General features: G+C 48.6%; 1 protein-coding gene across 1 annotated transcript in view; it reads left to right on the top strand.

Annotated features, from left to right (window-relative positions):
- The first annotated feature begins 4,379 nt into the window (after window positions 1-4,379).
- The window catches only part of Fat4 (FAT atypical cadherin 4), a 132,536-nt gene continuing 123,495 nt past the window's right edge, over window positions 4,380-13,420 (top strand). The window contains 34 exon segments of the mRNA XM_051185696.1: window positions 4,380-4,558; window positions 4,560-4,603; window positions 4,606-4,935; window positions 4,938-5,020; window positions 5,022-5,124; window positions 5,127-5,150; window positions 5,153-5,289; window positions 5,291-5,410; window positions 5,412-5,432; window positions 5,434-5,577; window positions 5,579-5,616; window positions 5,618-5,778; window positions 5,781-5,977; window positions 5,979-6,051; window positions 6,054-6,319; window positions 6,321-6,438; window positions 6,441-6,467; window positions 6,470-6,570; window positions 6,572-6,728; window positions 6,731-6,769; window positions 6,772-7,139; window positions 7,141-7,432; window positions 7,435-7,673; window positions 7,676-8,134; window positions 8,137-8,269; window positions 8,272-8,340; window positions 8,343-8,761; window positions 8,764-8,799; window positions 8,801-8,831; window positions 8,834-9,010; window positions 9,013-9,321; window positions 9,324-9,428; window positions 9,431-9,624; window positions 9,626-9,682. Coding sequence (XP_051041653.1) covers window positions 4,509-4,558; window positions 4,560-4,603; window positions 4,606-4,935; window positions 4,938-5,020; window positions 5,022-5,124; window positions 5,127-5,150; window positions 5,153-5,289; window positions 5,291-5,410; window positions 5,412-5,432; window positions 5,434-5,577; window positions 5,579-5,616; window positions 5,618-5,778; window positions 5,781-5,977; window positions 5,979-6,051; window positions 6,054-6,319; window positions 6,321-6,438; window positions 6,441-6,467; window positions 6,470-6,570; window positions 6,572-6,728; window positions 6,731-6,769; window positions 6,772-7,139; window positions 7,141-7,432; window positions 7,435-7,673; window positions 7,676-8,134; window positions 8,137-8,269; window positions 8,272-8,340; window positions 8,343-8,761; window positions 8,764-8,799; window positions 8,801-8,831; window positions 8,834-9,010; window positions 9,013-9,321; window positions 9,324-9,428; window positions 9,431-9,624; window positions 9,626-9,682 — 5,121 coding nt within the window. The 5' untranslated portion in view covers window positions 4,380-4,508.

Raw genomic sequence — 13,420 nt, 5'->3', positions numbered from 1 at the left:
TCACACCGTCCAGACTATTCCTCCAGGGGTGGCCTAACTTATGCATCAAGTACTTACCAAGCAAATGACCCACAGGTAGGGCACAGGAAGCAATTCCTCAACTGGAGTTCCTCCTTCCACAGCAACTCTCGCTTCTTGTCCAACTGACAAAACCTAACTAGCATGACCTCTAATTGGCTTCTAATATTCCATTTTGTTAAAACTGTGACTTTAATAACCATTTTCATAAATAATTAAGATATGGTAGGAAAAGTAAACTATATTTGTTTGGGTTTGCTGGAAAGCAAGAGAAATGTACAGCTAGAAATGTTCCCAGATCTTCCAATCCACTGCTCTATCACTTTTGACATCTACTTATTATTTTATGCTTTTAAAATGTTTTTCATGTACAATGACCTTATGTTTTTCTTTCTTCATCTTCAAGAAGAATAATGACTGGGCTTTTGTATGTTTGCATGTATGTTAGAAAGATGGGCTTGTGTGTGGATGCAGGCACGTGTGTGGAGGTCAGTGGGCATCCTGGGTGCCTTTGTAGACTCCTTCCCACTTTGGGAGGTCAGAGGATATCCTGAGGTCAGTGCACTCTTCCCACCTTGTTCCAGCCTGCTTCTTTTCAACTCTACATCCTTCAGGCTGTTTTGCCTAGTTTCCGAGGATTCTCTTGTCTATGCCTTCTATCTCCACAGGGGCCTGCCAGGGTCAAGGAAAATTGTGCTACTCTGCCTGGCTTTTAAGTGGGGATAGAATTGAGGTGGTCAAGCGTCCCTGGTAAAAGCCTTTACCCAGTGAGCCATCTCCCCACCAGGAGGAAGAAAAAAAATATAAATATATGTTAATAATATGTTAGCACAGTTCTAGAAGTCTAAAAGAAAGCCAATGAAACAAAATGTAGCGAAAGCTTCTTATTTCATGTTTTATACAAAATATCCTCTGTATTTCTTTTTAAATTATATACTACCCATACAAAATTGTAGTTTTGTGTAGAATTATCTACTTAACGATTAGATTACATCATTATGGAAAGTTAGTTGTTCAACTAACCATACCATTGCTTAAATAATTTGTGGTAATCCTCTCTTGGAATTTCCTCAAACAAATATTTTCGGACTGAATATGAGCCATTTAGTATTTCGAAAATGAAGACTATACACTCATTTAGCAGATTAAACATTTCATTTCACAGAATGAATTAAATTACCTGTTTTCCCCAAATTAAATTCCCTGGCAAGAGATGCTAATTCCATCCATCGGGTTGGGCTGTGGAAGGCATCTCACATGGTCTCCAAACAGAGCTCCAGGCAAACCAGCAAAACTCCACTTTCTTCCCCTAAATGTATCGCGATTTCTTCCCATTCTTATGTATTGAATCGCGCAGGATTAGGGAACAAAGAAAGTCTTCTACCTTCTTTCCACTCTCACAGCCACAATTTCTATTAACATGTAGATCAACTTTTAATCTACAAATCCTCCCTGGCTGATTACAGCAAAAATAATGCCATTAAGGGCTAAGGTGGTTGGCAGTAATAAAAGTAATTTTTGATGGGGCTTAAAACCTTTTTTTTTTGGGGGGGGGGGTTGGCTTTTGTTTTTTCAGGGGGAGGGGAGGGAGGTTAATGATAGGCGTTCAATAGTTATGTAGCCTGAAAAATGCAGCAATAGAGACGCTTAACTCTGGTCTGGGTCCAGTTTACCCATCACATTATATCTGGGGAACAGGCAGGAGCGATTGTTCCAACTAAACAAAGGGAATTCATGATGGCTTTAGAATCAGCCCGCATCCTCCTCCGTGTAGGTTACAGGCGGTTTGCAGCCAAGACTTGAGTGTGATGTCTTCTCTATCGCCTTTGATTATTTCCTGACCTCCACACAAGGAAAGGCAGTGAGGGGATCCCACTTCCAAGGTCCTTTTCTTTGCCCCCATCCCTTGACAAGAAGGAGGAATTAGTTCTTTAACCAGATCCTCCCAGTCTGCATTTAAAGCTCCAAACCAGCCACTGTAGCTTCAAGGCTGGCTCTCACAAGCAGGGGGCAGTGTTGGCCCGCGCTTGAACCATCTCCGGGCGCAGAAAGTTTGAGGTTTGGAGGGGATTCCTGTGGCAAAACTGTATGACATATGCCCTATATTTGCATTGTTTGGCTTCAATTCATATTTTGCAAGTTGGTTCCCTTAAAGGGGAAAATTATTGACCCGATTCCTAATCACGTTTTCAGTTTTTCTTTTAAAGAAACCTTGCGCGCCACGACACAAATAAGTCGAGCCAGGGGAATCATCTGGGAGTGCAGTTGGTGATGTGTAACACTTAAAATATTAAATTTATACTTCATTTATTTTTATTTTCTTACAGCCATCATCCCCCTCGCTTCCCCCCTCCCAGACCAAACCGAAAGCAAACGGGTTATTAGATTTCCTTTTGCATAGAAAATGTCGGGGGGGTGAGCGCCACCGGGGTCTTCCAAACTGGGTTTGTAAGAGGAAACTGTCCCCGCAGAAGCTGCCATTGTTTAGGCTGAAGCCTCAGGACTGGTCTGTGGACCGGATTCCAGCTGTGACACTAATCAAGCTGAGAGTACTCCTGTGCCCCTCTATTCGTTTGAGAAGTTGGGGGCTGCTGGCACCGAGGCCCTCGGTGTCTCCCTGGACCCAAGGGACAACGGCTTGGGGTGCAGGCTCTCGAGTGGGAAAAAGCCAGGATTCTGTGGGGTTCCAAGGGCAGCAGCTCGTTGGGCCATTGCCCCCCCTGGCGAGGGGCACGAAATGGTTAAACTCAGCAGCGGCGTGCATTCCCAGACAGGCTTTGCCTAATCCTTCCTCCCGCGCTAACAGACCCTCGCCCCCAGCCTTCCTTTCATTTCCCTCGACCCCCTCCATCGAGGTATTACCAGTTTAACAGCCTAATGGTACCCCCAGCTCTGGCCACTAACACTTATTTATTTCCAAATCTGACCCCACCCCCATCTATTCCGCGGCTGCCTCTGCAGTGATTGCGTCGACGCCGGGCCAAGGTTTGACCAAAAGGGAAAATAACTAAATAGAAAGGAGTTGGGGGGTGGTCGCCCTTTCTTTGCGCCCTCCGCCGCGGGGCTCGCCTACCGCCCGCCCCACAGCCTCGGAGGCCGCGGTGACGAGCGTCGCCCCAGCCAGTGGCGGCAAGAGGCGAGCGTGGAGGGGACGCCGGGCGGGGCTGTGGCCAATGGGCTGTAGCGGGGCAGGGCCCGCGGGTGACAGGACCAGAACAGGGGGTGGCGGCCACTGGAGTCCAGGAGCAACCAGGGGCGAGCAAAGTTTCTCAGTCCTGCTCGCGATCGCGGACAGCCCCTCCCCCTCCCGTGTGTGCGCGTGTGTGTGAGCGCGTGTGTGCGCGCAGCGGGAAAGGGCGGGGAGAGTGCGAGGGACCCGGAGAGGCAGCGGGGACTCGCCCGGCTCCAGATCTGCCGCGGTGTCGCCTCCGAGCCCTGACTGCGAAGGAGCGCACCCAACGGCGCCCTGTGCAGCTACCCCGCACCTCTGAGTCCCCACCACCCGCGGGGACCACGACGGAGGGATCCACCCTACCCCAAACACAAAGCCTAGCGGATTACAAAGTGAAACTGACCCGGGACAATAAAAGCACAGATTCCTGGACAAGGGCGAGGCGCTCCGGGGGCGGCGGTGCCAGCTGACGCCCGGGGCAGAGCCCCTGGCATGGGTGAGGGGAGGGGACTCGGGGGACAAGCTCTGCTGCTGCTGCTACTGCTGCCCGACCCCCGCGACGCGGAGGAGTGAAGGGGAACCCGAGTTCTATGGATGTACAAATGATGCCGGAGAGGAGGTGAAGGATGTGGAGCAGCGCCTGCAGCAGCCTGGGCTGGACCTCCGGCTCCGAGCAGCGGCGGGCGCAGAGGCAGCGCGGGTTACCCCGCGAGAGGACGGAGTTGAGCGCTGCTGGAGACGCTGTGCGGACACAGCACCCGGTGAACCTCCCCTGCAGAGGGGAGGGAGCGGGATCCAGAGACGACCTTCCCAGATCCCCAGGAGCGAAACCCGAGAAGAGTCTGCACCGCCAGCTTCGGGGCGGCGTCCCCGCTTAGTCTCTGGGGTGCAGCAGCACTGTGGCCCTTGGCTCTGTCCTGTTCTGCGCCACGCTCCGGGTAGTCCTAAAGTTTTTGGAAAGACGTGAGTGCAGTGAGTGACTCCTCAGGGTCCCCGAAATCCAGGCCATCTCTCCCAACTCCTATCCGCGGTCAGGACGCTCAGACTGGGGATTCCAATCCAAGTGTCTGGAGGCCTGGAAACTTTCTCGGGAGAGCCCAGGGATGCCCCGCCGCCTGTCGCCTCACCCTCCCCTACGCTGCGCGTCTCACAGGCCACCAGGAGCCTCCTCCTGGGCGTCTGCCCTCACTCACACTTCTGAACTGCGGAGATCTCAGGCCAAACTGGCTTTTGATTGGCACCACTCAGAAGCTCTCTGGATCATCCAGTTTCCTTCACCTTGTTTTTCTTCCTCTCGCGGTTCCTGGAAACCAGGACCATGAACTTGGCCTCGGACCTGGCTCCTGGCCGCAGGCGGCTCTCGCTACCCTTCATCCCTGTGCCAGCTGCTGCGACTCTGGGGGTTGTTGTCTCTGCTCCCGGCCCGGCCCGCATCCTAGCGGCCGAACAGCGTCAGGTGTTCCAGGGGATGGAAGAGCAGCCTCCAGGGACTCTGGTGGGCACCATCCCAACCCGCCCAGGCTTTACCTACCGGCTCAGTGAAAGCCACGCCCTGTTCTCTATTAACAGCAGCACCGGAGCGCTGTACACCACCGCCACCATCGACCGCGAGAGCCTGCCCAGCGACGTGGTCAACCTGGTGGTCCTTTCCAGCGCCCCCACCTACCCTACCGAGGTGCGAGTGTTGGTGCGTGACCTCAACGACAATGCCCCCGTCTTCCCGGATCCCTCGATCGTGGTCACCTTCAAGAGGACAGTGGCAGCGGGCGTCAGGTCATTCTGGACACCGCCGCAGACTCTGACATTGGCTCCAACGGCGTGGACCACCGCTTCCTACCGCATCGTCCGCGGCAATGAGGCGGGTCGCTTTCGCCTGGACATTACCTTGAACCCCAGTGGCGAGGGCGCGTTCCTGCACCTGGTGTCCAAGGGCGGACTGACCGCGAGGTCACACCTCAGTACCGCTCCTGGTGGAGGTGGAGGACAAGGGTGAGCCAAAGCGGCGCGGTTACCTTCAGGTCAATGTGACTGTACAGGACATTAACGACAATCCCCCAGTGTTTGGCAACTCCCATTATCAGGCGGGGGTGCCTGAGGATCGCGGCCGTGGGCTCGGGCATCCTGCAGGTGGCGGCGGCGGACGCAGACGAGGGCACCAACGCGGACATCCGTTACCGGCTGCAGGATGAAGGAACCCCCTTCCAGATGGACCCGGAGACGGGGGCTCATCACTGTGCGAGAGCCCGCTAGACTTCGAGGCTCGGCGACAGTATTCGCTGACAGTTCAGGCCACCGACCGGGGGCGTGCCCCTCTCACCGGGCGCGCCGAAGCGCTCATCCAGCTTCTGGATGTCAACGACAACGACCCGGTGGTGAAGTTTCGCTACTTTCCCTGCCACCTCGCGCTACGCTTCGGTGGACGAGAACGCAGGTGGGTACCGTGGTGGCTCTGCTCACTGTGACCGACGCGGACTCCCCGGCAGCCAATGGAAACATCTCAGTGCAGATTCTCGGGGGCAACGAGCAGCGCCACTTTGAAGTACAGAGGAGCAAGGTGCCTAACCTGAGTCTCATCAAGGTGGCCAGCGCCCCGACCGCGAGCGAATCCCCTTCCTACAACCTCCAGTCTCGGTCTCGGATAACTCCGGGGCGCCACCTACCGCCGAGGTTCAGGCTCGTTCCTCCGTGGCCAGCTTGGTGATTTTCGTTAATGACATCAATGATCACCCTCCTGTCTTTGCGCAGCAAGTGTACAGAGTGAACCTGAGCGAGGAGGTGCCTCCGGGAAGGCTGTGTGAGTGGGGTGTCTGCCACCGATGGTGACTCTGGTCTCAATGCTAACCTGCGTTACAGCATCGTCTCTGAAATGGCTTGGGCTGGTTCCACATTAGTGAGAACAGTGGCCTGGTGACCACCAGTGCTGCCGGGGGCCTTGACCGTGAACTTGCCTCCCAGATCGTACTGAATATCAGTGCCCGAGACCAGGGGGTCCACCCCAAGGTATCCTATGCCCAACTTGTGGTAACTGTCTTGGATGTCAATGATGAAAAGCCCGTGTTTAGCCAGCCTGAAGGCTATGAGGTGTCTGTGGTTGAGAACGCTCCAGCTGGGACAGAGCTGTTGGTTTTAGGGGGCAACTGATGGGGATCTGGGTGACAATGGGACAGTGCGCTACCCCTGCAAGAAGGTGAGAGTGACCAAAGGCTCTTCCCGCCTGGATCCTATATCTGGGAGGCTGAGTACTACTTCCTCCTAGATAGAGAAGAACAAGCCTTCTACTTCTATTGATTCTAGCTACAGACCTGGGCTCCCCTCCCCAGTCATCAACAGTGCAGGTAAATGTCAGTCTTCTGGATATCAATGACAACAGCCCTGTGTTCCTATCCAGTGCAATACTTTGCTCATATACAGGAGAATGAGCCTGGAGGGGTAGCTATGTCACCACCGTGTCTGCTACCCGACCCAGACATGGGTCCCAATGGAACTGTTCAGTACAGTATATCAGCTGGAGACAGGTCAAGGTTTCAGATTAATGCTAAGAGGGTGTTATTTCTACCAGAATGGCCCTAGATAGAGAAGAGAAACAGCCTACCAACTGCAACTAGTGGCCACTGATGGGGGCAATTCACAGTCTCCTAACCAGGCCATAGTAACAGTCACAGTGTTAGATACACAAGACAACCCACCTGTATTCAGCCAGGCTGCTTACAGCTTTGTGGTCTTTGAGAACGTGGCCCTGGGGTATCCCGTGGGCAGTGTTTCTGCCACCACCATGGACCTCAATGCCAACATCAGCTATCTCATCACTACTGGGGACCAGAGAGGTATGTTTGCTATGAATCCTGTCACAGGACAGCTGACTACAGCAAGTGTGATTGACAGGGAAGAACAGTTCTTTTATCAGCTGAGAGTAGTGGCCAGTGGTGGTGCAGTGACAGGAGACACCTTGGGTTAACATCAAAGTGAAAGACTTGAATGATAATGCACCGCACTTCGTCCAGGCAGTGGAAAGCATAAACGCAGTGGAAAACTGGCAGGCAGGACACAGCATCTTCCAGGTCAAAGCTGTGGACCCTGATGAAGGTGTCAATGGCAGGGTGCTCTATAGCCTGAAGCAGATTCCCAAGAACCTATTTTCTATCAATGAACAGAATGGTAACATCAGCCTTCTGGGTGCACTGGATGTCCATTCTGGCTCGTACCAGGTAGAAATCTTGGCCTCTGATATGGGTGTCCCCTAGCTCCCTCCAGCATAATTTTGACCATTTACGTCCATGATGTAAATGACAACCCGTCAGTATTTGACCAGATTTCTTATGAGGTGACTCTTTCTGAGTCAGAGCCCGTGAATTCTCGATTCTTTAAAGTACAAGCTTCCGATAAAGATTCTGGGGCAAATGGGGAAATAGCATACACCATCACAGATGGGAATACTGGAGATGCCTTTGGCATATTCCCAGATGGTCAACTGTATATAAAAAGTGAGAACTGGACCGTGAACTTCAGGAGAGATATGTGTTACTGGTTGTTGCTTCTGACCGGGCTGTGGAGCCCCTAAGTGCTACTGTGAATGTCACTGTGATTTTAGAAGATGTGAACGACAATAGGCCTTTGTTTAACAGTACCAATTACACATTTTACTTTGAAGAGGAGCAGAGAGCTGGGTCGTTTGTAGGCAAAGTCAGTGCTGTGGACAAAGACTTCGGTCCTAATGGGGAAGTAAGGTATGCTTTTGAGGCAGCACAGCCTGATTTTGAGTTGCATGCTGTCACTGGGGAAATCACAAACACTCACAGGTTTGACAGGGAGTCACTCATGAGGAGACGGGGGACCGCAGTGTTCAGCTTCACAGTGAGAGCCACAGATCAGGGTCTCCCTCAGCCTCTCAAGGACCAGGCCACTGTGCATGTCTACATGAAGGACATTAATGACAATGCTCCCCAAGTTTCTAAAAAGACTTTTACCAAGCCACAGTATCAGAGACAGCAACTAATCTGACCCAGGTCTTAAGGGTGTCTGCCTCAGACATGGATGAAGGAAGTAATGGCCTCATTCATTACTCTATCCTCAAAGGAAATGAAGAAGACAGTTTGCCATAGACAAGTTCTCTGGTCAGGTGACTCTCATAGGCAAGTTAGACTATGAAGCGACCCAGCCTATTTCCTCCTCATCCAGGCAGTGGATTCAGGGACCATCTCCCTCAACTCAACATGTACTCTAAGTATTGATATTTTGGATGAAAATGACAACACTCCCTCGTTCCCAAAGTCAACTCTATTTGTGGATGTTTTGGAAAACATGAGAATCGGGGAACTTGTGTCCTCAGTTACTGCTACTGATTCTGACTCCGGTGTCAATGCAGACTTACACTATACTATCACGGGGTCGAACAACCATGGGACTTTCAGTATTAGTCCAAACACCGGGAGTATCTTTCTGGCCAAGAAGTTGGACTTTGAGACACAGTCTTTATATAAATTAAACATAACAGCAAAAGACCAAGGGCGGCCACCTCGGTCATCCACAATGTCAGTGGTGATTCATGTGAGGGACTTCAATGACAACCCCCCCAAGCTTTCCCTCCAGGAGACATTTTCAAGTCTATAGTGGGAGAACGTCCCTCTTGGCACGTCTGTCATTTCCGTACAGCATATGACCCAGATGCAGATATCAATGGGCAGCTGTCTTACGCCATCATCCAACAGATGCCCCGAGGCAGCCACTTCAGCATAGATGAAGTCAAAGGAACCATCTATACCAGTGCTGAGATTGACCGGGAGTTTGCCAATCTCTTGGAATTGACAGTGAAAGCCAAGGACCAGGTGTGCCGATAGAAACCAGGAGGTATGCTTTGAAAAATGTGACCATTTTGGTGACAGACCTCAATGACAATGTTCCAATGTTTGTATCACAAAATGCCTTGGCTGCAGACCCTTCAGCCACGATTGGTTCCGTCTTGACTACCATCATGGCTGCAGACCCAGATGAAGGTGCTAATGGTGAGGTGGAGTATGAGATAGTCAATGGAGACACAGACACCTTCACTGTGGATCGTTACAGTGGGGACCTTCGTGTGGCTTCTGCGTTGGTGCCTTCACAGCTTATCTACAACCTCATAGTATCAGCCACAGACCTGGGCCAGAAAGGAGGAAGTCAACCACGGAATTGACCGTCATCCTCCAGGGACTTGATGGGCCTGTTTTCACACAGAACAAATACATAACCATCTTGAAAGAAGGGAGCCCATTGGTACCAATGTCATATCCATAGAAGCAGCTAGCCCCAGAGGGTCAGAAGCTCCAGTGGAATATTACATTGTTTCTGTTCATTGTGAAGAAAAGACTGTTGGACGTCTCTTTACCATTGGACGACAGACGGGTGTCATTCAAACTGCAGCCATTTTGGACCGGGAGCAAGGAGCATGTCTCTACCTGGGTGGATGTTTATGCCATAGAGAAGTCATCTGCCTTTCCCAGGACACAGAGAGCAGAGGTAAGAGCTTTGCATTCCTTTATTCATTTGCTCTGGATGTGTTTTTTTTATAAATGCCTTTGTCATTGTGCTTACTCTTTATGACTGAACTGTGTTTTCATGGCTACTTTTATAAGCAGGGAAAACTTAAAAACGATGTTGCATATTGACAGTTTCAGAAGATGCAGCTATAATCCAGGTTACAATAAATAATGGACTTAAAAATGACTCCAATGTTCTATTACTGCAAGCATGAGTATAAGGCTACTGACAAAGCATTTGCCATTTGCAGAAGTAATTAAAGCCCATTGGTGAGCTAAAGCCATTGTACTAACCTAGTCCTCTCCCAGGAAAGAAATCAGCTAGGGGATGGACAGTCTCAGAGTTAAGAAATCCCTGTTCCAACGTGAAGAGATTTGTTAGATCTCTGAGTGGTTTAGATTTCTGAGTTGAGTTTTGCTGGAGTCTGCATGGTGTTTATATCAGGCAGGCATTGACTTCCCCATCCTGAGTAAGCTTGGCAGATTCTTTATAGGGCAATGAGTAATCTCAGTGTGGTGAGCCAAGTTTGTGGAGATTCCTGATGTCTTCTTTTGAGGGGCTTTCCCCACAAACTACATGCTGGCATGCAACTAATGCTTCTTTCTTCCCAAACTAACTCAGGTAGCTGTGAACAGTTAGATGTGAAGTTCCACCCCTGACTCTTGGGATGTAAGTGTGCTATTAAATGCTATAGTGCAGGACTCACCCTCTCTCCAGGTGGGGAAAGGCTACTCTGTGCACAAATAGTCACAACCCCATCCCTCAGAGGTGCAGGCTGAATCTTTGCCTCCACCCATCCCACTATCATTGTTGACATCTTTTCAGATAAGCTCCTTCCTTCCAGGGCTGTGTGTGAGAATTGCCAAGAACTATATAGCACCTCTAGAAAGCTGCTTGACACTTTCTAAGTTCCCCCCTTCTGCTTCCCACTCCCCTACTAGATGTCCTAGTGCCTGCCCCTCAACCCAAAACTCAAAATATCAAATGTGGTTTCTGATGCCTGGCAGGGATTCAAACCCAACATGGTGGTGAAATTGAGGAGGGCTGCTGTGTTTATTTTGCTTGCTTTTTCCTCGGAGGGCACCAAGGATGCTTTCATTTTGAGTGCTTGTTTTTATTATTATCTTCTGAAATTCCCTGTGATTATTTATGTTTTGTGATCACTAGCTGTGTGCATCCTATGGATGGGATCAGAGGGTACTAATTCTCATCAGAGATTTAATTCCCAATGGTGATGTAATTGTAGAGCGGATTTCAATTTTTTTTTACACATCTTTGCCCGGGAGGCTTCAGAGACAAATTGTGTCCTCATACCCATTTACTCCTTTAAAGATCTTAACTTCAGAGGTCTTTGGTTTGGATCAGGTCATGATTTATGCATAAATCATTATTTGGTTTGAGCTCATTCCATCTCTCGCTTTCTTCTCTGTAGTTTTTTTTTTTTTTTTTTTTTTTTTTTTTTTTTCTGAGTTGATTAGTTTGAAAACCAAAATATTTACTGAAGGCTGGCAATTAAAGTCTCTCTGGATAATGGCTGAATTTGTTAAACAGATGACGTGATTAGGTGTTTATTTCACTCAACTGCTTTATTAGAGGAGTGCAGAGCAAGGGAAGGAATACTCATGGTTGCCACTAAAAGACCTATCATGCCTGTGATTTTACTCATCCAAAGGGGGAAGATTGGCTTGCCGTAAGTGTGCCAGATAGTGATGTCTCTGAAATAGGCATGAAGACTAAAAATAATTATTTTTACAAATAACTTTTTGTTACGAAGGGAGCAATATGCCAACTGTGTCTTTAACTTCAGTTAACATCAGTATGAAATGTACTGAAAGATTTCCTGTATCTTCTGCATTGACAAACCAAAGGAGAATTGATCTGAGGAGTGTGTGTGTGTGTGTGTGTGTGTGTGTGTGTGTGTGTGTGTGTGTGTACCTGTATGAGTGTACATGTTTTTTTCTCTCTCTCTCCCGGCACACAGAAAGATAGAGATAGATGGATATATAAATAGACAGGTAGATAGAAAGATAGATAGATACAGAGAGACAGAGAGAATGCACGCACCCATGTAGCATGATACTCCGATTATACTAAAAGTGCTGAAATTGTAAACCAACTTAGAGTTCCCAAGTTGCAACCACTCCTGAAATTTAAACCAAATGTTTTATTTTGTTATTCCCAAAGAGTACTGAAAGCAGTAGTTTGGAGGTAAACTTTCATGCAATTATTGATTGTGTTTTTCCAATATGTAAAGTGAGCTAGTTTTATTTTTTTTCCATTTTGCTCAATTGGTTTATTATGATTCTGCAAAGAGAAGCTGTAAAATGTGTATGGCAGAGGTGGGTGACTTTATGCTTTGTTCCTTTCCAGGTTCAGACTTTTTAACATATTTGCTTGCTGAGGACTCAGGCCAGTGTGTCACAGTGTCACATATTCTGTGTGATGAGAGGGGTTGGACGATTGGCCTGCATTCTCCTGGGATGGGCATGGTAGATGTACCTTTGATATTGCTCCCTCTGGACACTTGCCCAAAGGACATTCTCTCTCACTCTGCCTGTCAGAGCTAAAGCTTGGCAGGGGCAGGAATACCTCAAAGGATGTCTTCTCTAACATATCAATTAAGTAATTCATTTCAATTAAAATTTAGAAATCTGTTTTATTTACAAACTTGCAATGTAGAGTGTCAGGTATCATGTTGTCCTGGGAATTTGTTATGTTGTTTTTTTTTTTTTTTTTTTTTTTTGTTTTTGTTTTTTAATTTCAGTTTCATTTATTTCCCAGCAAGCCACTGGGGATGCAAACTTGTTACTGCTGAGTAATATGGTAGGAAAACTAAGGTCAGAACACAGCTCCCCTTTGAGGAGTGAGTCCAAGAAAATCTGTGGGAAGGGATGCTGTTTGTAAATTTGACCTGTCAGTTGAATGAGGGCAGAGAATAATTATTACCTCTGCTCTACAGACGGAAAGAGCATTGTCAGAAATTTGAAAGAACAGAGGGACTACAGGGTGGTCTGACTAGGGTGATTGTGTGAGTGGAAGGGTACTGCACCCAACCAGGGCACATACACTGTCTTCCTGGCCCCTGGCCTCTGGGCCTCCTTATGTTCCTCTGCAACTTCTCAAGGGCCTCCTGGTTAAGGGTGTGTCTTAACTATCTTTCTTTCTTAAGCTGTGGTGACTTGAATGAGAACTGTCCCCCACAGGTTTCAGTATTTTGGAACTTTTAGGGTCTGGAGCTTTGATAGAGGAACCACCGGGGACTGGGGAAGGCTTTGAGAGTGTATGGCTGAGGCCCATTTCTTTTTGCATTTCTGCTTGCTGTTTGTGGTTGAGATGTGATGCCCCAGCTTTCTACTCCTGAGGCTTGCTGCCATGCCTGTCCATCACAGTGGACTTGCATCCCCTCTAGACCCATTAACCAAGGAAAATCTTTGTATGTGAGTTTCTTTCAGTCCTGGTATTCTATCTCAGCCACAGGAAGGTAACTGAGTTGCTAATTTTAACAAAGCAACAGAAAAATATAGTATACTGATCTATTAGCATTCCATGGAACATACTATTCTTTTCTGTTTAAAGATGGTACATGTTCAATCTTGAAATTTTAAAGTAAGATATCTCTCATTTTAAAATTGTTTTTGGCCATGACTTGCAGAAGGAAGCAAGAGGCTGTAACTTATTTTTTTTTGGTTGATAGCAATGCTTTTTTTTTTTCAATTA

This window comes from Phodopus roborovskii, unplaced genomic scaffold, assembly GCF_943737965.1.
Source record: "Phodopus roborovskii unplaced genomic scaffold, PHOROB, whole genome shotgun sequence".
NCBI lineage: Eukaryota > Metazoa > Chordata > Mammalia > Rodentia > Cricetidae > Phodopus > Phodopus roborovskii.
This window is presented reverse-complemented; position numbering and strand designations above follow the sequence as displayed.